This window comes from Mauremys mutica, chromosome 20 (genome assembly GCF_020497125.1).
Source record: "Mauremys mutica isolate MM-2020 ecotype Southern chromosome 20, ASM2049712v1, whole genome shotgun sequence".
Lineage (NCBI taxonomy): Eukaryota > Metazoa > Chordata > Testudines > Geoemydidae > Mauremys > Mauremys mutica.
Genome location: NC_059091.1, coordinates 3,815,553 through 3,840,737, shown reverse-complemented (window position 1 = coordinate 3,840,737; position 25,185 = coordinate 3,815,553). Strand labels below are relative to the sequence as shown.

General features: G+C 61.2%; 1 protein-coding gene across 1 annotated transcript in view; it reads right to left on the bottom strand.

The window, feature by feature from the left end:
• Positions 1 to 25,185, bottom strand: part of LRP1 (LDL receptor related protein 1) — a 173,195-nt gene that overhangs the window by 62,577 nt on the left and 85,433 nt on the right. Inside the window, exons 7-19 of the mRNA XM_044995414.1 lie at positions 17,668 to 17,830; positions 14,465 to 14,687; positions 12,985 to 13,174; positions 10,404 to 10,547; positions 8,211 to 8,447; positions 7,026 to 7,206; positions 5,681 to 5,903; positions 5,105 to 5,294; positions 3,961 to 4,086; positions 3,245 to 3,385; positions 2,645 to 2,770; positions 2,252 to 2,368; positions 1,800 to 1,880 (exon numbers count right to left, since the gene is read on the bottom strand). Of these exons, the coding sequence (XP_044851349.1) occupies positions 1,800 to 1,880; positions 2,252 to 2,368; positions 2,645 to 2,770; positions 3,245 to 3,385; positions 3,961 to 4,086; positions 5,105 to 5,294; positions 5,681 to 5,903; positions 7,026 to 7,206; positions 8,211 to 8,447; positions 10,404 to 10,547; positions 12,985 to 13,174; positions 14,465 to 14,687; positions 17,668 to 17,830 (2,142 nt within the window). The remainder of the gene's footprint in view (positions 1 to 1,799; positions 1,881 to 2,251; positions 2,369 to 2,644; positions 2,771 to 3,244; positions 3,386 to 3,960; positions 4,087 to 5,104; positions 5,295 to 5,680; positions 5,904 to 7,025; positions 7,207 to 8,210; positions 8,448 to 10,403; positions 10,548 to 12,984; positions 13,175 to 14,464; positions 14,688 to 17,667; positions 17,831 to 25,185) is intronic.

Below are 25,185 nucleotides of genomic sequence, written 5' to 3'. Positions count from 1 at the left end.
CTCCAGAAAAGTGGCAGGCTTTGGGGGAGCGGTGGCAGGGGGGTTCTGGTACATGTTGATCTATGCACTAACCGGTAGGTTTTGGACAGTTCTTTTCGTCAGAGCCATCCCCACAATCCTTCTCTGAAACACAGAAACCAACCAAAAAACAACAGAAGACGGGCGAGTGGGCACATTGAAGACACAGAACAAAAAACACACAGCAACAGAAAACCGCCGCCGCCAGGCAGAGCCACACGGAGCTGGACAGACGGACACGGACAACAGGGGAACGTCAAACGGCCACGGGGGAGAGAGATCAGAAGCAGTGGATGGTGCCCGGTCCCCTCCCCGCAGGGGTTCTTTTGGGGGCTGGCTGGGCGATGAGAAATGCCGAGGCCCTGAGCTCCAATGCCCAGAAACTGCCCCAGCCCCCTGGGCCGATGCCCGTGTTATACGCTCAGGTAACACCCGAGGGCGGCTGAGCCGGCCCTGTGGAGGGGAGGCGGCTGGTTAATTACGGCCCTGGGAAAACAGTTTGCCACAAATCAAGGGATCCCTCTGCCTGTGTCTTCACCCAGAAACCGGCCCTGCAAAACCCCCGCAAACGCAGCCCCAGCTCCCCTGCCCGTAGCCCATTGCCTGCTCCGGGGCTGTTAGTTAAAATTAATGCTGCTGAGTCGTTATGGCGACATATATGAACCAGGGGAGCCCTGCAGCAAATCCCGTCTCCGGCCTCAGCACCCAAACCCGTCCCGCAATGCGCAGCTGCTCGGGAACTTGGCAGCACTGGCCGGAGGCTGCGAGGCCCCGATCCCTGCGTCCGCATCCAGACCCGCAGCTTCAACGGGGCGCTGCAGGAGGGTGCTCTGCCGGGCCGGGCCTACGCTGGATTCCCCTGGGCCTCTCCCCAGCCCCGGCTAAAGCATTTCTCTGCGCCTCAGAGCACGGGACAGGCTGCTTCTCCCCTACAAAAGCCTGGGGTCCGTATTACACTCCCCGACACGCACATACCCACCCCCCTGCGTATACACACACCTGGACGCACCCACGGATTCACACCCAGCCACATGCATGCACCCCCGCACACACGCCTACACACACGCTCCCACATGTATGTACACACGTGCACCACACAGCCACTTGCATGCACACCCACGTGCACACCTACACACCCGCATCCACACGCACGTGCACCGGACCAGCCACTTGCACACCCACCCGCACGCCCACCTACACACATGCACACCTGCACTGCACACCCAGGCACCCACCTGGGTCTGTACAATCCAAAAGCAAACGCGACCCCTAAAGATCAAGGCCGGCCTCATTCCCAAGCAGTTTCACCTGCCAAGGCCTCGGTCCAACCACGCTCGCTGCAGCCCTCGCCCTGCATCGCAGGGAAGATCCCTGGGGCGGGGAGGAGGACAGGGGAGGTGCCCAGGGCTTGCCAGGCAGTCAGTGGCAGCGCCTGGACTGGTGCCCAGGAGGGCAGAATCCCAGCCTCGGCGCCAGCACCGTCGGAACTGACGCCCGTCCGAGCTTCGACTCTATCTGAGCCCCGCGTGGGCATCCTGAGAGGGGGTCGTGGGGTAGCCAAGGCCCGGGCTGCAGAGCACGTCCATTTCCAGCGCCAGCTAAGTCCCTATGCACGGGGGCCCAGCGGGCGGATTCAGGTGCCCGGGACGGGGGAGATCTGTGGCCGAAAGAGCACAAGGAATCCCCCACAGCAGCTTCTGCTTCAGCAGGGGCACCTCCTGCTTCTGATCTCCCCGTCGCCGCGTCGCGCCACGCACGCCGGGCGTGGGGAGCTCACTCACCATTGTCACATCTCCAGTTGATGTTTATGCAGCGCCCGTTGTTGCAGGTGAACTGGGTCAAGGGGAAGCAGGTGGGGTAAGCTGCGGGGAAGGAGGGAAGGGGCCCGTCAGTGCCGGGCCAGATCAGCCCCAGGCGCCGGGGATAATGGGGAAATAACCTGCCCACCGTGGAGGGGCCTTTTTAGCGCCAGCAGCTATGGGGCGGCTCACGAGGCCCCGGGCCCCCTTACGCCCCACCACACGTCGCCAGACCTGCTCCCACAATGCAGCTAGAACGGCTGGGTCTCTCCCTGCCCCTGCTGCAGACCCCGGGACGCCTGCGGAAACCGACAGACGGGAAGAGGAGCTGGACGGGGACCAGAGCCCTGTTAGCCCCTCCTGCCCCCCCCCACGCCAGCCAGTCCCCCGCCCTGGCGCCCCCTAGAGGGGAAAGGTCCCATCCCCCCACTCACCGCAGGAGGCCGACTCGTCTGAGCGATCCCCGCAGTCGTCGTCCAGGTCGCAGGTCCAGGAGATGGGGATGCAGCGGCCGCTGGCGCAGGAGAACTGGTTGGGAGGGCAGGTCCGGGCTGGGCATGGGGCAAGACAGACACAGGGCGATTCAGTGAGCCTGGCGGCGCCCGGCTAAACGCCCGCGGGGGCAGGGGGAGGAGCTGAGACTGCGGTGAGGGCAACTAATTACCGAGCCTGCAAACGAGGTCAGGCCCTGGCTTGCACATGGCCATGCCTGGCACGAAGGCTGCAGCCCAGCTCGGAGGCCCAGCACCCTGCAAGGCTGCGTCCGCGGGGCGCTGGCTCTCCAGCCGCGGGCTCTGAGCTGCCCCAGGGACACACGGGCTCCTCACCAGAGCAGGTGGAGTTGGATTCGTCCTCGTTGTTCCCGCAGTCGTTGTCGCCGTCGCAGAGCCAGCGGTTGGGGATGCAGCGGTTGTTCTCGCACTTGAAACGGTCCGAGGGGCAGGTGTGCTCGTCTGGGCGGGGGAGGGGAAGGAGATTCAGGACCCTGGGGTGCAAACCCCCTCCCGTCCCCCGCAGGCTCCATCTGAGCTCTAGGGAGCCGGGCTGCAAGCCCTCCTGGGAATTAGCCCCATTTCGGGTAAACTGAGGCACAGAGAGGGGACAGGACTTGCCCAAGGTTACACAGGGAGACAGTGGCAGAGTGAAAATAGAACCCAGGAGTCCTGACATTTTAGCCGCCCCCCCGCAGCCACTAGACCCCACTCCCCTCCCAGAGCTGGGGACAGCCCCCCTGCTGTAACCACTACCTCCACCAGGTCATGAGCCCAGCACTGACTCTGGATTTCTCTGGGGAAGGAGCTGCTGGAGTGGGCAAGGGTCGGAGGCGGGGGGCGGCTGCGATGTCGGGGGGCGCACACTGTTCATCACAGTGGCCGAGGACGGTTTAACCCAGCTGGAACTCCCCAGACCCCCAGGCTCCTACGCACGGCAGAGCTCCGGCGCTTCGTCGCTGTTGTCCAGGCAGTCGTTGTCCCCGTCGCATTTCCAGCGCTCCTGGATGCAGCGGTTGTTCTTGCAGGCGAACTCCCCGGGCTGGCACTGCGGAGGGGGGACGTAGGACGGGTTGGCTGCCGAGGAGAAAGCAGGAGGGGGGTTGATTGTGACAAAGGCATTTTCCTTTGTAGCTGGCAGCGCATGGGGAGGCCTCCTGGGTTCCCCCCACTTCCCAGGGCCTCCCGCGTCGCTCCCACCAGCACGAGGGGAGGGTGAAACGCCCCCTGGCTCAGAGCAGCCGAGATTGACCCAGCACGAGGCCCAGGACGACGGGGATCCAGGCTCCCGGTCCAAGGGGGCGTTGCTGTATGATGGTGCTTATGGGAGCTTTGTCCCCATTTCACAGGCAAGGAAACTGATGATGCAGCAGGTGAGCCGCAGAGCCAGGGAGAGAACCCAGGAGTCCTGGCTCCCTGCCCTGTGCTGGGACCAGGCTGCCTCCTCCTCCCCCCTGCCCGCTGTCTCTGTCTGACACACGGGGAAACTGAGGTATGGAGCAGTCCTGGGACGTCTTCTGAGCCATGGCACTGACTGGCAGCCCTGCTCTCTCTAAGGCAGCCTGCAGCCCCGAAAGCATGACCCGGCCGGGGGCGGGAGGAGGCGTTACTGCTAGTGGCCCCGCCCCCTAGCGATCACCGTGGCAACGTACCTTGGCAGGTGACGGAGTCGGGGCCCAGGATCTGGTCCTCGGCGCAGGCGCACTGCCGGCCCCGGGGGATGGCCAGACACAGGCTGCTGCAGCCCCCGTTGTTGACCCGGCAGTCGTTGGTGCCCACTGCAGGGGCAAGGCAGGGGGTGAGAACAGCTGACGGGGGGAGGGGCGGGGGGGTGCTGCTGGGGGCTCAGCCCCTGGGGAAAACCGGGACCCATAACTGGGCCCAATTCAGCTGAGCTGCGCAGGGCCCCTTGCACGGTTCGTGATCCGCTCCTCGGTGGGGCAGGTCCCTAGGGCATGCGGGGGGGCAGGACGGATGGATAGAGACAGACAGAGGGGAGGAGGGGATTCCATGGGGGGAGAGACAGACGAATATGTAGCAGATAGATAGATAGATACATAGATAGAGGGGGTGGATGGGGACAGACAGATAGATAGAGGTGTGGGGACAGATAGGTAGATAGATAGATAGACAGACGAGAGTGTGGGGATAGATAGATAGATAGAGGGGGTGGATGGGGATAGACAGACAGACAGACGGGTACATGGGTGGAGACAGAGGACTACGCAGGGGATGGCTGGCTGGCTGGACAGATAGCTAGCTAGCTAAATAGACAGACAGACAGACCGACAGACGGGTGTGCATGGGGTTGCTGGCTGCAGAGGCAGAGGACTCCGTAGGGGTGGATGGGTAGCGAAGGATGGAGAGAGAACGGAAGGAGGGGATTGTTTCGGCTGGGGAGGGGGGTCTGATTCTCAGCAGTGCTGAGGCCCCCCCCGCCCCAGACCTTCCTGGTCTCCCCTGGGGTCTGGATGGAAGCGGGGCGCAAAGGAGGAATGCAGGAGAGAGATCAGGCTGCAAACAGTAACCAGGGAACCCCCTGGCTCCAGCCCCACGTCAGGCTCTTTCAGACAGGGCCCCCTCCCAGTATGGCCGGGACCTAGGAGCAGAGAGAAAGCACCGACGTCCCAGCCCGTTCCCTCCGGCGCCTGCCCCGCGACAGAGCGAGGCCAGCGGGCTCCCCCCAGGGCCCAGCGCCGCCGCGCGGTCGATCGCACCATTTCGCGCTGCCTGGGCACCAGGGCGAGCGGCTGCCCGCAGCACAGGGTGACGGCGCACCCCCCCCCCGCCCCGTACCTTGCTGCTGCTGGGCGTCGTACATGCGGATCTCGAAGATGGGCGGGCGCTCGTTGCGCAGCAGGGTGACGGCCTTGGAGCCCTGGTCCAGCCGGTAGATGCTGCCGCTCCGATACTCCGTCCAGAAGAGGAAGCTGCTGTAGTGGCAGAGCCCAAAGGCGTGGTTCAGCTCCGGGCCCTCGTAGACAATCTGCAGGGGGCGGAGAGAGAACATGGCTCGTCCTGGTCCGGGGAGCAGGGGGGTGAAGGGAAAAGGGGCAGCTCAGAGTGGGGGGGAGCCGGCCTGGCCCCCTTGCTGGGCACAGCAGAGGAGCAGGATTCTCAGCCCGAGGAGGCTGGGGGCCGCAGAGCGGACGGACGATCGAGGGACCAGCGAGATGGGACGCTGGGATCCGGAGCGCTGGTGCAGGAGACGGGGTGAGCCCCCCAGGAGGACAGCCCCAGCCCACGGACATTTTGTGAAGGGGGGGGGAGGATCAGTGGGGTAAAATTATCCTTGAGTCCCTCCTGGCAAACGTGAGCGGAACGGGAAGGCCACGGCGGCCGGCCGGAGGGGAGGAGGGGGCGGCCGCTCGCCTTGCGCTCCGTGCCGTTCAGGAAGATCATCTCGATGCGGTCGTAGAAGGCGTCCACCCAGTAGAGGAGCTTGGCCGGGATGTCCAGGCTCAGCCCGTTCGGCCACAGCACCGTCTTGGAGGTGATGAAGACGTTGCGGTTGGAGCCGTCCATCCAGGCCCGCTCGATCCTGCCCCTCTTGCTGTCCTTGGGGTCCTCCTCCCAGTCGGTCCAGTACATCCAGCTGGGAGAGAGAGGGGGGCGTCAGGCAGCACGGCCTAGTGGGTAGAGCACTGGCTGGCGACGCAGGAAGGCCTGGATTCTATCCCCGGCTCTGCCGCTGGCCTGCTGGGTGACAGTGGCGCAAGACACTGCCCCGCTCTGTGCCTCAGTTTCCCCTCCCACTTTCAGTCTATTTAGACCGTGAGCTCCCCAGGTACGAGACCCGGACCTCAGCCGGGGCCTATAGCTGCTAAGACAGTTAACCAGGTCTCTGTCCCAAGCGGCGGCCACACGTCCCGCCCCAGCGGCACCGTGGGCGGGTATTTTCAGCGTGAATTCTCCCTCCCCCCTCGGCACAAGCCCCGGGAAGACCTCTCCTGCCAGCCCCGTGAGCCCCGGGCCCCGGGAAGTCGGCCCTCGGAGCCAGAAGCACATTCCCCTCCGTTAAGGGATGGAGGGGCCCAGGCAGCTCTCGCCCTGTTCCCCGCTGAGAGCGAAGAGGTCAATGCAGGGGCAGACACCAGGACCCTGACCCACGTCGCTGCGTTCCCGGGTCAGCACCGGGCTGAGCAGCGGGGGAGCCTGACGGGTCGTTTCATGCCACTGGGCAGGCCCGGCTCCAACGGGCCCGGCTCATCTGGGAGGGCTGGGGTCCTCTGGGGTCCGGGCCTCTGGCTGGCTCCACACACACACACACACACACACACACACACACACACACACACACACACACACACACACACACACACACACACACACACACACACACACACACACACACACACACACACACACACACACACACACACACGATCGCAGGGCCTCTCTGAACCGTTCCCACAAGCAGGACGTTCTGTGTGAGCGGCCAGGCGGCCTCCTCTCGCGGAGCATGGCACAGCCGGGGGGAACAGCCGGGCGGGCACACTGGGCAGACGCAGGCAGCAGGGAAGGACGGTTCCTCTCCCGCCGTGGGAATTGCCAGAGTGAAATTTTCTAGTCTGGGTCACGCAGGAGTTGGACTAGATGGTTGTGCCGGGCTCTGCACAGACCCCGACCGAGATCAGGGCCCCGTCGTGCCGGGCACCGCACAGACCCCAGCATAGGTCAGGGCCCTGCACCCCCGGAGCCATTCACCGCCACCCACCCATTCAAGGGATCCACCACGATGGCCCTGGGGTGAGTCATCTTCCCTTCGATCAACATCTTCCTGGTCTGGGCAGCCTTCTCCAGCCGTGCCACGCTGATGGTCTTCTTGGGGCCGTCGTCTGTCCAGTACAGATTGTTCCCCATCCAGTCCACGGCGATCCCTTCCACGTTGTGGATGCCTGCGTGGGACAGAGAGCCCGATTCAGAAACCCCCGCCAGCTGGATGGGGACGTGCCGGAGGCAGAGGGGCCAAGTGGATGCGACAGGCCCGTACGCATCCTGGCGCTTGCTTGGATTGGCCCCCGAACAAAGCCCCAAGGAAAGGGCCTGGATCCAGCCCTACCCACGGGGAATCCCACCTGCAGCATCGCGCCGGGCCCGGCTCACCACCCTCCAGTTCCCACTCGAAGCCAACGGGTCCCTTCGGCAGTCCCAGGGCCTGTCACCTGCCTGGCCTGGGGAGTGCTATGCTGTGTCACGGTGCCCGGGGAGGGCTGGTACGCGACCGTCACTAACGCAAGCTATGACACTCCACTGGTGAGCTGGGCTGGCTTTACCGCTAGGCAGGAGATGCAGGCACCAAAACAGAAAAACCTGCTGTGTAGCAACCACTTGAGGGACCGAAATGAGTTGCTTAGCAGGAGCCCGTCCGCTAAAGGGGGTGCAGGATTTCGGGGCAGGTGGGGTGGTCTCCTAGCAACGCCAGATACATAATACAGGCTGGCTCCCCGGGCAGGTTTCCCTGAGGTTCCTCACAGTCATGCTCCAGGGCATGACCTGACCTAGCTGAAGGGTGGTCAGGAGGAAATGCCTCTGGCGGGCAGGTTAGCCCGTAAGCTGCAGGGTTTCAGCCCCCTCCCTCTGCAGTGGCTGGTGCTGGCCACTGCTGGGGGACAGGGCGCTCGGCTAGACGGACCCTGGTCCAATCCAGACCGGAAAGTCCCGTGCTCCTGGGACACCCGGGGGGGGAACAACTGCCGCAGCCTTCAGGCTCAGATCTGTCCGGGGCCACCTTCTTGGGGGGAGAGAAAGGAAGACGCACTGTCCCCCTGGCAATCCCGGGCCTGAGGCCAGCGCCCTCCCGGAGCCGGAGGGGAGGGTCCCCCGTTGCCTTCGCTGGGCTGTGCGCTGGGGCCCACCTGCGCTGGCAGAGACCAAGGGCCGCCCCCCCGCTTGCTCGTACCATCTTTCAGGATGGTCTCGCGCTCCGTCCCGTCGATCTTCTGGCGCCCGATCAGGTAGCTGGTGGTGTCGGCGAAGTAGACGAAGCCCGTCTCGGCGTGGAAGTCCAGGGCCCGGGGATTCATCAGGTTCTCGATGGGGATCATGTGCTCATCCGGCACCTTGGCCCCCGTGTCCATGCCACGGATGATGCCGGGGCGACCCTTCCCGTACACCAGGAACAGCTCGTGCTCCGGCTCTGCAAGGCAAAGGGGGTGGGGTGGGGCCGTCAGCCCAGCGTGGCTGCTTCCGCCGAGGCTGGGCTGGATGGGCGGAGCCAGGCCTGTTCCCCGCACGCGGGTTCTGAGACACGCGGCGCTCCCGGCGCTGGGATTACGCATGCACACAGCAGCACCGTGCGGCCACCTGTCCCGCAGAGAGCGCGGGATCCCGGCCTGCAATGCTCCAGCTTGCACAGTGATAATCCTGATGCAAGGAAGCAACTGCCCAGGAGATTGGGGCTGAATGAAAGATGAGACCAGCAATTCAAAACCCACTGATCGCCTGGAACCCCCGCCCCGCTGGCAGGGGTCCGGCCCTCCGGCAAGTTAGCCCCCCTGGCTCCAAGGGAGGGGGGATTTGCTCTCCAAGGAGGGGGATCGAGGGCGTGGGCTGCAGCCCACTGAACTAGTTTCATCAGTGGGGACGCAAAGGAACCGACAGGCCTGTACCCCGTGAGACACCGGCTCACGCCGTTAGCAGCAGGCTTGGAGGCCTGTGCACTCTGGCGGACTGGCCCGACAGTCACCTGGAGTTTTGGGGAGCTGGGGAAGGTGTGCTGAAGGGGGACGATTCTGCCAGGTAACCACCAGAACTCTGAACCGACGCTAGGCCGGGATATTTTAGGATAAAATGTTGGCAAATGCTCAACTACGAAGTTGCCGCAGCAGCCAATCAACGTCTATGGTAATAAGTGCAAATTACAACTACGCTGACCTACAGGGTACAGGTGTGGAAACATTATTAGGATGAGGAAGTTAACCACGGCCAGGGCAGGCTGGGCACATGAATGAATATCACGACAGCTCCCAGGCTCCATCACCGCTAAGGAATGGGGCCCCAGGGCTGAGCCGAGCTGAAGGAGGATCTCTGGGAGCGGAGCAGCTTTACGACAGACGACTCTTTTTTGCTAACAAAGCCAAGCTCCGGGGAAGGCAGCGAGTTTGGACTGCACAGCGGGCGCAGGCTGGGAAAATTCCCACACCGCAGAGGTCACCGCACAGACCCCACCGAGTCGCCGGGCGGCTGTTTGATCTGGTACCGCCGGCGTCACCGCAACGTGGCGCTGACCGGCACCAAACCGACTTTTTGCTCTGCGACTCGCATGACGCCCTCGATGTTAACAGCACGCAGGGAAACAAATCCACGCGTCAGCAAATCCCTCGGAAACGTCCGCTGAAATCGCCCACAGCTCAGGACGAGGGCTGGGGTGGGGAACAGGGGAAATTGAGCAACACCCAGTGACTAATGTAATCGTGTTTTTCACTTTGTGGCTTTTCACAACGGATCCTCTTGGCGGCCCCGAGTGAATTTGAGGTTGTACGCGGCTAGGCTGCCTGGTGCTAACCACAAGCCAAAGGAGAGTTTCTGGTCTCTAGTTGCCCCAGGAGGGGTTCAGGGGCCAGTACGATTCCCACCCCACAATGGGATGTCCTACCTCTTCCTAGAGCTCCTGGTCCTTGTGCTGGGAACGCAGAGATTCCTGATTTAAAACAACTAACAGAAACCCCCTCCCAGGGAGAAAGCCCGTTTTTGCAGCACCCCAGAGCAAAGGCTTTTCCAGACCTAGCTGTGTCATTGTTCTGTCGCACGAATCACACAACTGCACGCACGAATGGAGCTCTGCATGCACGAGTGTCCCTTTGTGCAAGGAACACCTGATTTGCATGCACAAATGCATGTGTTCTGCATGCTGCTACCTCTGAATGCACAAGTGCCCACTGGAGTCTGCTATTGCCTGATTTGCACGCGCAAATGGGAGTGTGAGCCATGCAGATACTGCCAGACTATCTGAACACTTCCCAATGTAACTGCCTCGCTCCCTCCCTTCCCAGCACCCCACTGTGCCCCTTGATCCTCCCCAGAGGAGCTGCAGTTTCTTCTCCTTCCCTAGCCGACCCCCTGCTCCGGCTCCTGGGTCAGGAACTCTACTCACTTTTGCAAGACTTCCCGTCGCTGCCCAAGCTGAATCCAGATCGGCACCGGCAGGTCCAGGTCTTGTGGCTGTTCCCGAGGAGGCAGATGTCAGAGCAGCCTCCAGGTTTGCCGAACTGGTCCGGTTCACAGGCGTGGCTCCGCACTTTAACGGCAAAGACCAAGCACCTGATTTAGTGGCCGTGCATCGCCGTCCAGCCAACCCCATCAACGCGCTTCCAGGGCAAAGCCGCGTGCCCTTGGAAACCTCATGCAGAACGGCCTGCCAAGCCGCAAGGAGGTGGCATAACATGAGGCAGAACGGCCTTGTGGTTACAGAACCGGGTTGGGGTTCATTCAATTCTCGCCTCTGCCGCCAGCTCCCTGTGTGAACTTGGGACAAATCACATCCCAGGTGACAACACTGCTCAGCCAGGGCACTCACGGCACGGCAGGATCATTCTCCTCAAGCTATAAAGAGGGAAACTGAGGCACAGCAAGACAAAGGGACTTGTCCAAGGTCACCCAGGAAGTCAGTGGCAGAGCCCAGGCCTCCAGTGTGCCAGCCCAGAGCCCCATCCACCAGGCAGCCCTGTCTCTTTCTTCTCCCGAGCCTGTCTGTTTGGACCGTGAGCTCTGTGGGGCAGGGATTCTCTCACACTACCCAGTGCGACCCCGATCTTCCAGACGCTCAATACCAGTAAGGACTGGCCCATTTCTGCAGCACTACCAAGCTGGCTTTTGCCAATTCCGCTCCCTGCCCGGCCGGGCGCCTCCAGCGAGCCAGCGTCGCACGGAGACCGGCTCAGATTGCGCCGCACTCCCCCGCACCCAAATCCACGGCTTAGTTTTGTATTTTGGAAACCGCTGAGCGGGCCGGAGACGCTAAGAGGATTTTAAACTTGCAAATTGATTAACTAAAGGGAAGGCGGAGGGAGAGGGGGGCAATCCGCCCTCACTGGAGCTTTAACCACTCCAAAGGATTTCTAGCAAACAGGAGCATCAGGCATGGAAAGGTTAGCGCCGGAGAGGGGAGGGAACCAGCAGCCGCACACAGGGGCCATTAATATTTCAAGAGGCCTCATCTGCTCCATTTTCCTTCCCTCTTTTCCGTGAGATGGTAATTAATCAAGCCGGCCTGAGCCCCCGTCGGCGGAGCCGCTAGGGACAGCTGTCACTTCTCTCTCCTGGAGGGAGACAGCAGAGGGTGGAGACGCGCCGGAGGAGCAGCAACCCATTAAAATAGCAGCTCGGGCTAAGCTGCCCAGAGGAATGAAACACTCAAGAGTCTCGGTGGGGGGGGGGGGGGGGCGCGCGGGAGCCTCACTTCTCTGGGAGCCCCAAGGGATGACGGCGCTGCTTGGTGCCCGAACCTAGGCCGGCATCCACAAAAGTCTGGAGGCTCCTAAATACCTTCGTGGATCTGGGCCCTAGCAGCTGACTCTGTGCTTTAAGGTAGTTCTGTGCGGCATGTATCCTGCCCATACGGGGTCAGACAGATGGAGCAGTGGGTCCGACCCCGCACGGGCAGGATACGGGATCGGATGGAGCAGTGGGTCCGACCCCGCACGGGCAGGATACGGGATCGGACGGAGCAGTGGGTCCGACCCCGCACGGGCAGGATACGGGATCGGACGGAGCAGTGGGTCCGACCCCGCACGGGCAGGATACGGGATCGGACGGAGCAGTGGGTCCGACCCCGCACGGGCAGGATACGGGATCGGATGGAGCAGTGGGTCCCACCCCCTACGGGCAGGATACGGGATCGGACGGAGCAGTGGGTCCGACCCCGCATGGGCAGGATACGGGATCGGATGGAGCAGTGGGTCCGACCCCGCACGGGCAGGATACGGGATCGGATGGAGCAGTGGGTCTGACCCCATAAGGGCAGGATTCGGGATCGGATGGAGCAGTGGGTCCGACCCCGCACGGGCAGGATACGGGATCGGATGGAGCAGTGGGTCCGACCCCGCACGGGCAGGATACGGGATCGGATGGAGCAGTGGGTCCGACCCCGCACGGGCAGGATACGGGATCGGATGGAGCAGTGGGTCCGACCCCGCACCGGCAGGATACGGGATCGGATGGAGCAGTGGGTCCGACCCCGCACGGGCAGGATACGGGATCGGATGGAGCAGTGGGTCCGACCCCGCACGGGCAGGATACGGGATCGGATGGAGCAGTGGGTCCGACCCCGCACGGGCAGGATACGGGATCGGACGGAGCAGTGGGTCTGACTCCGTACGGGCAGGATTCAGGATTGGACGGAGCAGTGGGTCTGTCCCCACATGGTGGGATACAGCACTAGATGAGGCACAGGAGTCGGCTCCTACGTCCTTGTGAATCACGTCTAATTTCGGGCCGGTGCCCCTCTGCTTTCCTGGAACAATCACGCTCCTTTTCCCCGTTGGCCTTTCAGGCACTTTGCTCAAAGAAATGAGCCAGGCCCGGGGGCAGCCCAAAGCCAGACGCCCCGTTGTCCCGTCCCAGCCCACCAGGAGAACTGACAAGCCCTGCACCTTCGCTGGGCACGTCAATCACTCCCGAGGCTCCCAAACCCCGACGGGGAGGGAGGGGTTCGTTCCCGCACGCCAGCCCCTTACCTGTGGGCTGCCGGCGCTGGTGGTAGATATGCAGGGCTCCCCCCTTGTCCACCCTGGTGACCACCTGGTACTCGGTGCTGTTGAAGCGGTTCACCCGGATGACGCTGGTTTTCTGCTGGGCGTTGGCGTTGTCCGAGTTGGTGGCGTACAGGTAGTTCTCGAAGACGGTCAGGCCGTAGAGATGCTCGATCTGAAAGCACCGCGCCGGGGCGAGCGTGAGCAGGAGCGGAGCTCGGGCTCCCCACCTCTCGCGCCCTCTGAGCACTAGCGCAGGGCGTGGCGCTTAACGCAGCGGCCTCCGGGGCGCGATGGGAAACCACGCCGGTCTGCCCTGAGCAGACTAGGGAAAGGAGGCGGGTTGGGCCGCGCGCGTGTAGGACCCCGCTCAGCACCAGAACTGGGTGGGAAACGGTTCTCCCATCCCGCCAGAATTTCCCAGATTTAAAAATAAAAAATTCCCTGTCCTAAATCAGCACGAAAATATCAAAATCTCAAAACTTTTCCCAAATCACCAAGCTAAATCTCCGCCCCCCGCTCACGTATCGGGTTCAATCTGCCAATTTCAACCTTCAAAAAAAACCCAAACTCCTGGTTTCTTTGGTAGAAATTAACTCAAACTGCTAAAACCAAACAGGCTTTTTGAGCCTTTGCTTTGAAAACGTTTGGCCAGTTTGGAAACTTTGTTTTTCCCCAAAAAACGTTTCGAACTGGGAGATTCCCTGGACCTGCCCCGTTCCCGCAAACAGTTCCTGTTCCCACAAACTGGGCTTTTCTGATAAAACTGCTTAGTGGGAAAATTCCCAGTGGGCTCGACTGAGCAGTGAGCACAGACAGGGCCGGTCCGTTATGGTTCCATGCCCGTTAAGGACCCGCGACGGTGCCTCGGCGGCACACCGGGGCCTCACCGAGGTCTCACTGGTTGCTACACTAGGGATGTTGTTAGAAGGTGCCGGGTAACCGTGTGTACGGGGAGCAGGGGTATTAACCCAGCCGGTATCGCCGCCTCCGCTTCCTGGCCTACAACTCTTGTTCGCTACCATCTTCCAATCCTCCTCTAGCCACAGCCGCCGGGTTCAAGAGCGGCTCGCGTCTATTTAGCTTAAAGCTGCTCCTACTCGACTTCGGCTACACTTGACTTAAACCAGAATCAGAGAGTCCACACAGCCGGGTGCACCAGGGGTTTCAAAATCACTTCGTTCAATGAATCCAGTGCTACTGCTCCGGCACACGCCCCCCGGGGCCAGAAGCCGAAACCTGCCTTGTCACTGCAGGGCTCTGTTTAGGAGCGGGCTGCGCTGCTGAAACTCCTGCGTCTAGACGAGGCCCCTGACCCGGCCAACGGGGGTATGGAACGGAAGCAAGAGCCGGGGGAAGCCCGTTGTACAGCGCCCGGCACAGGGCTGGGGCACCCACTAAATAACAGGGATCACATGCACAGCTCTGATCTCCAGGGCCCACTCTCTGGCTGGCGCGCGCTCACCAAGATGCCCTGGATGATGGTGTGCCGGTTCTTGCCCTCGTAGTCCACCACCTCGATGTAGTCCAGGTAGGCGTCGGCCCAGTACACCAGCCGACTGACCAGGTCCAGGGTGATGCCGTGGGGGAAGACGATCTTGCTGTCCACCAGCTTGGTGCGGTTCTGCCCGTCCATGTCGCAGCGCTCCACCTTGGGGATCTGCCCATAGTCGGTGAAGAAGACTTTTCTGTGGGTGGAGGAAAGGGGGGACATGAGAGCTCAGAGAATGGGGGTGAGAGTCTCCACGTGAGCTCAGGTCCACAAGCACGCACCCACGCGTGCACGCACACACCCACGTGTGCACGCACACACCCACGCACCACTTGCTGCGATTACAAAAGCGTTTATTAGCCTGCTTGCAGGAGGAAGGAAAACTCAGGACCTAGCCACAGGTAAGGAACTTATCAGCTGGGGTCCCTGTACCCAGACGCAGCCACATTGCCGGCTGCAGGACTTAGCTGGAGGTCCCAGGACTGCGAGGTCACCAGCCTCAGGCAGGCGGCCGATGGGCTCGTAAGACACGCAGGGCCCGGCTTCCAGCCAGCGCAGCTCCCAGCCGCTCAGTCACAGAGGCAGCTCCGCCGGCTGCAGCCCGGCTGTGCCGACGCATTCTCCCTGCAGCGCCAAGAAGCCAGGCCCGGCTGCAAGGGAACTGGAGCAGGATCCCGACGACAACCCCACAGAAGCTGAGACACGGTGGGTGAAGTCGTATCTTTTATTGGAGCAAATTCCGCTCATGAGAGAGACCAGCTCTGGAGCGACACGGAGCCCTGCTCGAAAGCTTGTCTCCTCCACCAGCAGATGCTGGTCCAACCAGATATATCCCCTCCGCTACCTTGTCTCTCTTGGTCAAACTGTGGGAGCTAAGACCATTTTACAAACACGCCATGTGCGTCAGACAGGCCGCCGGGGCGGAGAAAGGCACAGGCCTACGAGGACGACTTGCACAGAGCTCTTGGCGTGAGCGAGAAAAATGGGGCGCTTAGGCCAAGCGTAACTAGCTTGTGTTAGCTAAACCCCAGCACTTTCCCGAGCGCACTCGGAGGGTAGCAGGATTTGAGCGGCTCTGGGTTGCCCTGCCCTTCCGGAGGCGCAAGGAGATTGCACTGAACAGCTGTTCTTTAAACGTCGCAGAGGGATATTCTGCCCAGTCTCAGCACGGGGGGCTGGACTAGATGATCTCGCAAGGTCCCGTCCAGCCAGACATTTCCATGGTTTTATAATGTGGCAACAAGAGTCAGCCAGAGCTGTGTCCGGCCCCAGTTCATTCTGCCCCCTGGCTGGCCAGAACCCTGCATCCCAAAATTCATCGATTCCAAGACCAGGAGGGACGATCATGCATAGATTGTGCATAACTCCTGGAGCAGGTCGCCAGTCCTGAGATCCCCCTGGCTATGCATCCCAGGATGGGTTAGGTCTTTGAGCAGCAGCGTCCCATTAGGCGCTCCTGTTCAGCTGATTTTCCAACCCACCCCCAACCCCCAACACACACACTATTTCAGAGTCACCGCTTCCCAGGAGAGAGTCTGCATTTACACGTAGACGTGACCTTCGGTCTCTGCAGCCTCGACCAAGCAGGACAGCAAGTCCACTCAGGAGAGTTACTCTGCACCAGCTGCCGGCCAGGCCTCGCTAGCTCGCATTAGCTGAGCCCACCTGCACCCCTGCCGCGTCTCCTCCTCTAAACAAGGCCTGACTCGAAAAGCCTGGAGACGAAAAGGGGCTGGGAAAAACAAGCCTCCTTTGTAGCCGATATTTTGTTTAGTCAAGGTGAGACCGCCGGGGAAGGCACGTGGCTGGAGTTCACACGCGTGTGCGCAGAGTCCATGGCAGGATTACACACACGCCACGTGGCCAGATTTCACACACTATTCCATTTCTGCCCACAGCAACGCCTTCCACTCCTGCGCTCGTTTTTCTCTGCACGCGGCCAGCCTGGCTGATGACTCAGCGTCACCAGACCAGCTCCCCGGCACACGAGCTCTCCCAAAAGGCAGCTGCTCGGAGGGCCGTTACCTGAACTGAACACAGGATGTAAAGCTCCGCGGAGGGAGCGACATTCACCCTCCACTGGGGATGTGACACATCTTAGTTCCTGAAAACTGTTATGGAGACAGCGCAATCCTGCTGAGAGTGGCAGCTCCGTACTGCATGGGTCAGCGGCTTCACGTACGAGGGGGTAAGAACTGAGACGCCAGCAGCAAATGTCCCGGCACGACGGGGACGCAGCCTCGCTGATGAGGAACCTCAGCCCTTGCCGAGGGGTTAAAACGAGGGGAGTTTGCCAGGGCTAAAAGCAAGATCAGCCCCCGTCTGGACCCCCCCAGGGTGGAGAACAGGGAGGGGTCACAAGTCTCTGTCTCCAATGGGCGTTTGAAGCCGGGGTTCTCAACCTTTTTCTTCCCGAGGCCCCCACAACATGCTGTAAAATCTCCCCGGCTCAGCTGGTTTTCTGCATAGAAAAGCCAGGGCCCACGTCAAGGGGCCACAAGCAGGGCAATGGCCCAGGGCCCCGCGTCACAGGGGGGCCCCCCCAAAGCGAAGTTGCTCAGGCTGAGGCTTCAGCCCCGGGCAGAGGCTCGGGGCCCCGGGCTGCCGTCCTGCCCAGCAGGGCTTTGGCTTTCTGCCCTGGGCCCTGGCGAGTCTAACACCAGCCAGGCTTGGCAGACCCCCAGGGGGCCCCGGGCCCCGGGCCCCTGGCTGAGAACCGCTGGGTTCAAGGACCCTGGCTATAGAAGACAGCAATAAAAACACCAGGTGAGTTTTGCTGACATTCCCTGGCCTTGGGGGTTACGGCGCTGGACTGAGATCAGGCCTGAATTCCCAGCTTTGCCGCAGACTCGCCGGGCGACCTGGGGCCAGTCTCTTGCTCCCCCCAGACCTGCCTCCCCGTCTGTGAAATGGGAAGAATGAGCCCTCCGGCCACGAAGCCCCCGGCTAGCGTGACCATCGCTCGCCCTGCGTCTGCGCCACGCCCGGCACAACCAGGCCCCGATCTCAGCTGGGGCGGATGAGAAACACACCGGGAAGGACGGAGGAGGTTCCCATCTGGGTGAGCCGTGCCCCTGGCTGGACTGACCACGGGGCAGCACCATGGTTTCCTAGTGGTTTGTCACGGTCCCAGGTCAGGTACCTCGGCCCAGCTGGCCTCCACGTCCCCCTCTTACCCCATGGCCGGGTCCAGCGCGATGCCCTTGGGGTTGTACAGCTCCAGGTCGAGCAGCGTGACGCAGGTGTCCCCGTTCCTGTTGCAGACGAAGATCCGGTCGTCGATGTCGTCCACAAAGTAGAAGTTGCCGGTGAGCCAGTCGATGGCCATCTGCTCTACGTCTAGGGCGGGACAAAGGCGGGTTAGGCGGACGGCGAGCGCTGGGAAATCACAACCGCTGGGAGCTGAGCCGTTCTGCAAAGCCGGCTGTGATTTCGCAGCCCCCCCAGGAGAGGCGCGCAGGCCTCTGCTATGGGCGCTGAGCCCTTGGAAACCTGGGTCTGGGCTCTCTGGGCAATCACACCCCGAGGGTTTGCAAACCAACCCCCTGGCTGGCACTGCCTGGCCCCCTCCTTGGCTGGCTCAGCAGAGGGACCAGCCTCCTGCTTTCACCCCCGAGCTGGGGCCGGGGACGACTCAGAGAAACAGAGGAAATGGAATGGGGGCGGGAAGGGGCAGGGAACAGAACAGGGAGAGAAGAGAAACGACGACGAGAAGGTAGAGCAGAGAAGCCTAGAGAGGAGGGTCACCCCATTTCCGCTGGGAATCTCTAAGCCACCGAAGGGAGTCAGGCCCCAACTCCCACGGGCCCTAATCCCCCTAGGCCCCTTTGGAAACACCACCCAGCCCCCAGCTCGGTGTGAGCCGAGCAGCTCCCAATTCCACGCTGCCCCTCCTGGGTTCGGGTCTGACCGCTGCCGGGGCACGTCCCAGGGTTAGTGGGAGAGGGGTTTCCAACCCCAGTGATGGACGACATCCAACACACACACGCTGCTGCACGTCCCATGCCCTCCCCCTGCCGGCGAGAGATGGGGGAGAGCCGCAGGAAACAGGGCTCCTCTTCCCGCACCGTCCAGGCGCTGGGTGCTTTCGAAAATCTGGCCCTGTCCGAACCCCTGCTGCCAGCCCACGCCTCTCCCCAGCTGCGGCTCATTCTGGGGGTGTTTCTGGGGGGTTCACACGCGAGCGATGCCTTCCCCTTCCGTGGGCAGGGTGATTACCGTAGTGGCCAGGCGCTGTATCCACACATGGCAAGCAAGGGGGCCTGCCCTGGAGCGCCTGCATGCGAAACACACAAAGGCTGGGAGGGGAAACTGAGGCACAGAGATGGGAAGCAGCTTGCCCAAGGTCATCCCGCAGAGCTGGGCCTCCTCATTCCCAGGCCAGAGCTGCTGCCCCTAAACCACGCGGCCACCCCGGACCTCCAGTCCTACCCCTGCTGTGCACCGACAGCACATACAATCAGCTCCTTGGACACATACTGCAATGCCCCCCTTTATCCGCCGCCAGCCCGGGTTCTACCATCCCCTCGCCGATCTCTCCCCTCTCCAGGAGGTTGCAGAGAGCTTGCTGCGGGGGTGACTGCTCCACAGCTCTCCAAGTGTCCCCGCCCGTGATTCCTGCTGGGAGGGGTTGCCAGCACTTTGGAGGACAGGATTAGATTCAAAATGCCTTCGACACAGAGAAGTGGCGAGGGGGTCGCACTGCTGCGAAGGCGCCGCGGGGCAGAGCGGCTCGCAAATCGAACACGAGTCAGCAGTGCGAAGCGGTTGTGAAAAAGGCTCGTGTCATCCCAGGGTGTGTGAACGGGAGCGTCGTGCGACAGGCCCGGGCAGTAACTGTGCCGCTCGACTCGGCCCTGGGGAGGCCTCGGCTGGAGTCTGGGGCCCATTCTGGGCCTGCACGTTACGCGAGAGGTGGATAAATTAGAGGGTCCAGAGGATCTTGAGAAAGGAACCCCGAGGGGTGGCCTGAGAACAGGCTTCAGATCCGTTCGGGGCTGTTCGAAGGGGCTGGGGATTAACAGGGACAGGTCGGACAAACTCCTGCCAGGACTGGCTGAGACGGACTGGGCCCTGCCTCAGCATGGGGGGCTGGACTGGACGACCTCCCAAGGTCCCCGCGTTTCTCTGACTCTATTCAAAGCCCCACACGCGGCAGACAAAGGAGCGTGGCTGCGATACAGGCCCGTGCACAGGAGAGCTCTCCGGTGGGTTTCAAGGTCACAGGCGGGACAGCGCTGCACCGAGGGGAGATGGGAGAAACGGCTCGAAAAGCCGCAGCCGGGGAGCAATCTTCCAGCAAGGGACGCATTCAGCGCAGCACACAGCCGGGGCTCGGGGGGCGCTGTGCGGCCGGCAGCGGGCCCGGGCTCCCGCAGGCAAGGCAAGGCGGGAGGCAGAGGGGAACCGTGCGGCGTTAATCCGCCCGAGGAGCCGATGCAGGTGAGAGTGGGAACCTGGCACGCCGGGTTTAAGGAGCTGATTAAAGAAAAGAAAGCCCCTTAAATCGGATAAACTCAACGCACCCACATTCCTGCCCTGCGAACAGGTCAGCGTTCCATGGAGCTGGCTTAGGGGGCCAGGGCCGCCTGGTGCAGAGAATTGTCTTCGTTTGACACCCCTCGTTCTCTCTCTTTTCGGGGGGCGGGGTTTTGTGATCTAGCATGTAGGATACTGGGCTGGCAGGCAGGACACCTGGGTTCTATCCCAGCTCTGAACTGACCTGTTCTCTGAGCCTGATTCCCAGGCGCTCGCTGATCTAACCACTAGACGCCATTCCCCTCCCAAAGCTGGGAACCAACCCCAGGAGTCCAGGCTCCCTGCGTTCCCTACACTCCAACCACTAGACTCTCCTCCCCTCTTAAAGTGTGAAAGAAAACCCAGGTGTCCTGGCCAAGCTGTCAGGGGAAGGGGCTGAATGTGACAACTTTTGGGGTTTGATCCTATCTCTGGGAGGGGGAGAGCGAAAAGCACCCAGAAGTCCTGGATCCCAGCCCCTTCAGCTGGCCGTTCTCTGTCCTGTCTACTGCGATGGTGAGCTCTTCGGGGCAGGGACTTTCTGCTACTCGGTGTTTCTTAGACCCTCTGTAGCCTTTTTTTTCCCTTTCTTAACATGAAACATCTCCAAGGTGAGTAACTGCTTTGTTCAACTCCCAGCAGTGTGTAAGGAAGGCTGAAAATCTCATTAAAAAACAAACCAAAAAACCCAGACAGATGCAAAAGTTACATTTACAGACACTTAAGCCAGAGGTGGCCCAGTGAGGGCCGAATTCATCCATCGCCTGCTGCCCCCTCGGATAGCACTCCCGGGTCTGCAACCCAAACAGCAACCAGCCAGGGGCGAGGGTCAATTTACACAACCCACCGCTAGGGAGGAGGGGGAAAGGCTCTGGAAATATTTCTGGTGACCGGTAGGAAGGTTTTTACTCCAGTGCCAAGACTGACGCAAATCACGGCAAAGCGTCGGCTCCCGGCTTCTAACCACTCCCTCTCCGGCCCCAGAGCGGATGGTGCTTGAGCGAATCTCAGAGAAGGCCAAACCGGCCGACTGTGCCCAGCACCAAGGGAGGAGAAACTCAGCTCAGCCGCAGGGACCAGGAGACCCTTAGGTACCGAGAGGGGAGAGCAAGGCAGCAAAGGGGGGAGGGGGCCAAAGGACAAAACTCCATCAGTAAAACAGCATCCGCCTATTGTCTGGTGCAACCAGGGCGGTTCCCACAGCTTTCCGTGGTGAAAGGGCAGCCGGCACGTCCGTGTGTCCCCGGCCTTCAGGGGCCAAGCCGGGGCAGGCCTTCCCCACCAGAGCTGCTCAAGGGGCCACTGCGGATAGAATCCACCTCGGCTGAAACACTGGGGGCAAGCGGGGAGTTGCTCAAATACCACAGTGACGGTAATAGGTAATAACTGGAGATATACCAATCTCCTAGAGCTGGAAGGGACCTTGAAAGGTCATCGAGTCCAGCCCCCTGCCTTCACTAGCAGGACCAATTTTTGCCCCAGATCCCTAAGTGGCCCCCTCAAGGATTGAACTCACAACCCTGGGTTTAGCAGGCCAATGCTCAAACCACTGAGCTATCCCTCCCCCCTAGACAGAGGGGGTGGATGGGGCTAGATAGATTTATAGATACATTAGCAGAAAGAATCTAAGGCCTGTTGATGAGGGTCACCACTTATAATCTGACAGGAACTTCCATCCATCCGTCCATCCATCTACCCATCTCCATCCTCTCTATCCATCTAGCTTCCTCCACACACCCCTACATCCGTGTCTATCATTCTACCCCATATGGACCTGTCCATCTATCTACAGGCCACTGCCACCAGCGTTGGTCCCTTTGTGCTCCCCTGCCCGTCTGCCCGTCTCCACCTGCTGCCTCTTGCCTTCTCCTTCGGCTGTGAGCGCTTCGGTGCAGGGACCCCGGAGTTTATACAGCACCTCGGGCTGTGGACTGCTGGCCCATGGCGGTAGCGCCACCGACCCATCAATGCCTAGACTTGTCTCTCCATCTGGGCTTAGCAACCTCCCCTCCCCCCTTACAGACCCTCACAATCTAGAGGAGGTTTTTCAAGAGCCCCCCTGCCTGTGGGCACTCGGGATGCCAGGGACCCTGCGTTTGGAAGTTCCCTCGCCCACCCATTGCGTGACGCCATCCAGCTCCAACGACCTAAGAACCATCTTCCCCTCCCCAGCCAGTTGCGTAGCAGGCAGGGCAGGACCTTGGCGGCGATCCTAGGACACCTGGCCCTTGAATACGACCCGACTCACTGCAAATAACGTGCGGAAAAACCTCCCCACTGCTGGGCAAACGGCAGCATGAGATTTTCCGGCCGGAATCCCCCCACGTGTAAATCGCGGCATTCTGAGCTGCGGCCAGGCAGCGGGGACCTGCCGGCAGCTGGGTGGATTCCAGCAGGAGCGGGGGGCAGCATACCGGAATTGAGGGGTACAGTATCTCTTTAAATAGTCTGCGGACCTTGTAGCAGGGTCTCATTTTCTTCTCTTCAGAAGCCACCAGAACCCGGCCTGGGCTGCAGGTAGCCAGGTCCTGTATATCAACACTGGGATTCGAGGAGGGGCCTTCAGATTTCATACGTTGAGTACAGAGCAAAGACATGGCAGAACCGAGGTCGGGGCCGGCCAGCGCTCCCCACCCTTCAGCTGGGTCACCCATTGCCAGGGCGGCAAGACCTGCTCACGCTGGAAATCCAGGCTCCTTTTAACGACTCGTTAGTGGCTGATGCAGACCCGAGGGGTCCAGACACATCAGTGGAAGAAGGCGTTTTCGGTGCAACGTGCAACATCTGTTATTAACCCTTTATAGTCTGCAGCCTGGTCATAAAAAACCCCTCAACATACAGGGTGGCCACAAGATCTCACTTCACAGAAGCCAGGAGCGACCAGGCCCACGGGGACAACGAGCCGGCGGCATTCCTGGAGACGCAGGCCGGGCAGCGGCTGCCGCAGCATGTGTCACCGGGCACAAGCGCTGCTGCGAGGGTGGAGGCCGAAAGATACAAAATCTGCCCTAACCGGCCGGTGGCTGGATCCTAACACACACACAGGTGGACGAGGGAGAGACGGGCTTGTTTCGGGGGTGCCAATTCTCCGCCGCAGCACGGGTGACTCTGGGCAAGCCACGCCCCTCCCGTAAGACGGGAGACTGAGCCTTCTATCTCTCACCGCTTGGTCCCTCTTCCAAGGTCTCCGGGGCTGGGCTGTCTCGCCCGAGCCGGCCGTGCTGCGCCCAGCTGTGAAATGACACTGATCCCAGCCCGAGGCTGGGCACTGCATCGCACGGCCCTGGGACGACGCCCTTCAGACCAAAAAACCTGCTCTGCGGCTGCGACATTGCCAGGAAACGCCCGACAGGCGCGTCAGGCCAGGCTCCGGACGCGGCTAATCTCACCCGCCATCGCCCTTCCAAGCCACTGGCTTCCGGCACCGCAGTTTCATCCCCTCTCTGAAGGCTGAATGGCCAAAGCAAAGCACATGACCCCACTGCCGCGCCGGGAGGTGACACGGGCCTACCCCGCTCTGCCGGCTTCGGGGCATGCCCTGGGAGGGCCACTAGCTGCTCTGCTAAAAGCCAGTGTCACTTGGTGCTCCTGGTTTCCGGGGAGGGGAATAATTAAGGAATTGGACCATCACTTTAATATCTCCGTGCTGCTGAGTCATCCAGTTCGACCCTGGCGCGCTCCCCTCCCTCCTCAGCTGTGACCCCACCGACCCCTGGGGGGTGCTGCATTCCTCCAGCATCTGTCCAGCTGCCCGACCCAGGCCGTCCATACTCCTCCCGTCCCCCGCAGCGCTGATTCATGAACATCTGACCAACAGAAGGGAGTGGGGAAGAGACCCACCCACACGGCTTTGGGGGGGAAAGGGCCTAGCACACAAATTTAGGATGGGGGCTTTCTGCCCCCCGGCTCCGTTCCCTGAGTGAGAGTCACAGGACCGGTGCAGATGGAGAGAGAGAACAGCCACACATACACATTACAAAGAACGAAGCACGAAGGTTTATCGCCCCCATCTTCTGGAACCTGCCTGCGGCGACTCCGGGAGGACATCAGAAAGGAGGGATTCTTCCCGGCCTGAAACCCCCCACGCCCCGCTGGCTGGCGGAAAAGGACGCGTCGATCAGTCAGGTTACATCTACAATCAGGGGCGCGTCTCTGATCAGCTGCTCTGACCCCCCCACGTGGCACCCCAAGCTGGGGTGGCGCCGGCCTTGGCGTGAAGAGAACTGGATTCTGCTCCCAACTCTGCCACTTCCCCTCTGCTCCTCTCCCACCCCTCGTCTAGTTCAACGGTCAGCTCTTCTGGGCAGGAATTCTCTCGCTCTCTGGGCACGTACAGCTCCTAGCACCCTGGGGCCAGATAAGGGCATCTTTAGCTACTACAGGAATAATACAAGAGCAAAGAGGACTCGTGCCCTGCAAACTGCAAGGAGTCTGGTCTCAAATGCAACTCGCGCCTCAAGCTGCAGCTGGTTCGGAATCCTGGGCATTCTTGCTGCCAGCGGCCGGGAGAAGCTGCGTGGATGCAGGCCGTCCAGCGGCTCCCGGGCTGTAGTTTTGCAGCTGGGAAGCATTACGCTTCCTCAAAGGCTTTTGTTTTTCAAACTGCTCCTTTTCTCCCCTCCCCCCGCTTGCCGGAATCCGGATTTTTACCATTATTATTCTTACATTCCGCTCTTTCTCGTAGCCTCAGCTAAACTGAGATTTCCTTTCGGGCTTTCGCTGGAAGCTAATTTACCCAGGTCTATTTTTAACCACTAATGTTAGCTTGGAACGAGCTTTCCGCTCCTCCCCCCCCCCGCAGCCCCCACTCACCACACGGCTTTGGGGAAAATTGTTTTTAAAAACCCTTCGCCCAGCCCTTCTCTTCGACCCTCCATGCACAGAGAATTGGGAAACGCTGCTCAGAACGATCGGTGGGCCGGAGCCTCGAGGCCAGGCCTACCACTGGAAAGCTGGGCTGGTAAAGCTGTCCTGACCCACTACCCAGCAAAGCTCTCCGAGGGGTGGACGTAGCTTATCCAGGCAAAACTGGGCTTTGGGCGGGGTACATTATTCCAGCCCTCCCAAGCCAGCTACGCTGCACAGGCAAAGGTGCAATTTTGCACTTCGCAGCCCGGCCAACATGGTTGTGTTGGCAGAAGTCTAGTGTAGAGTTGGCCTAGGCCCGCTCTAGGCCG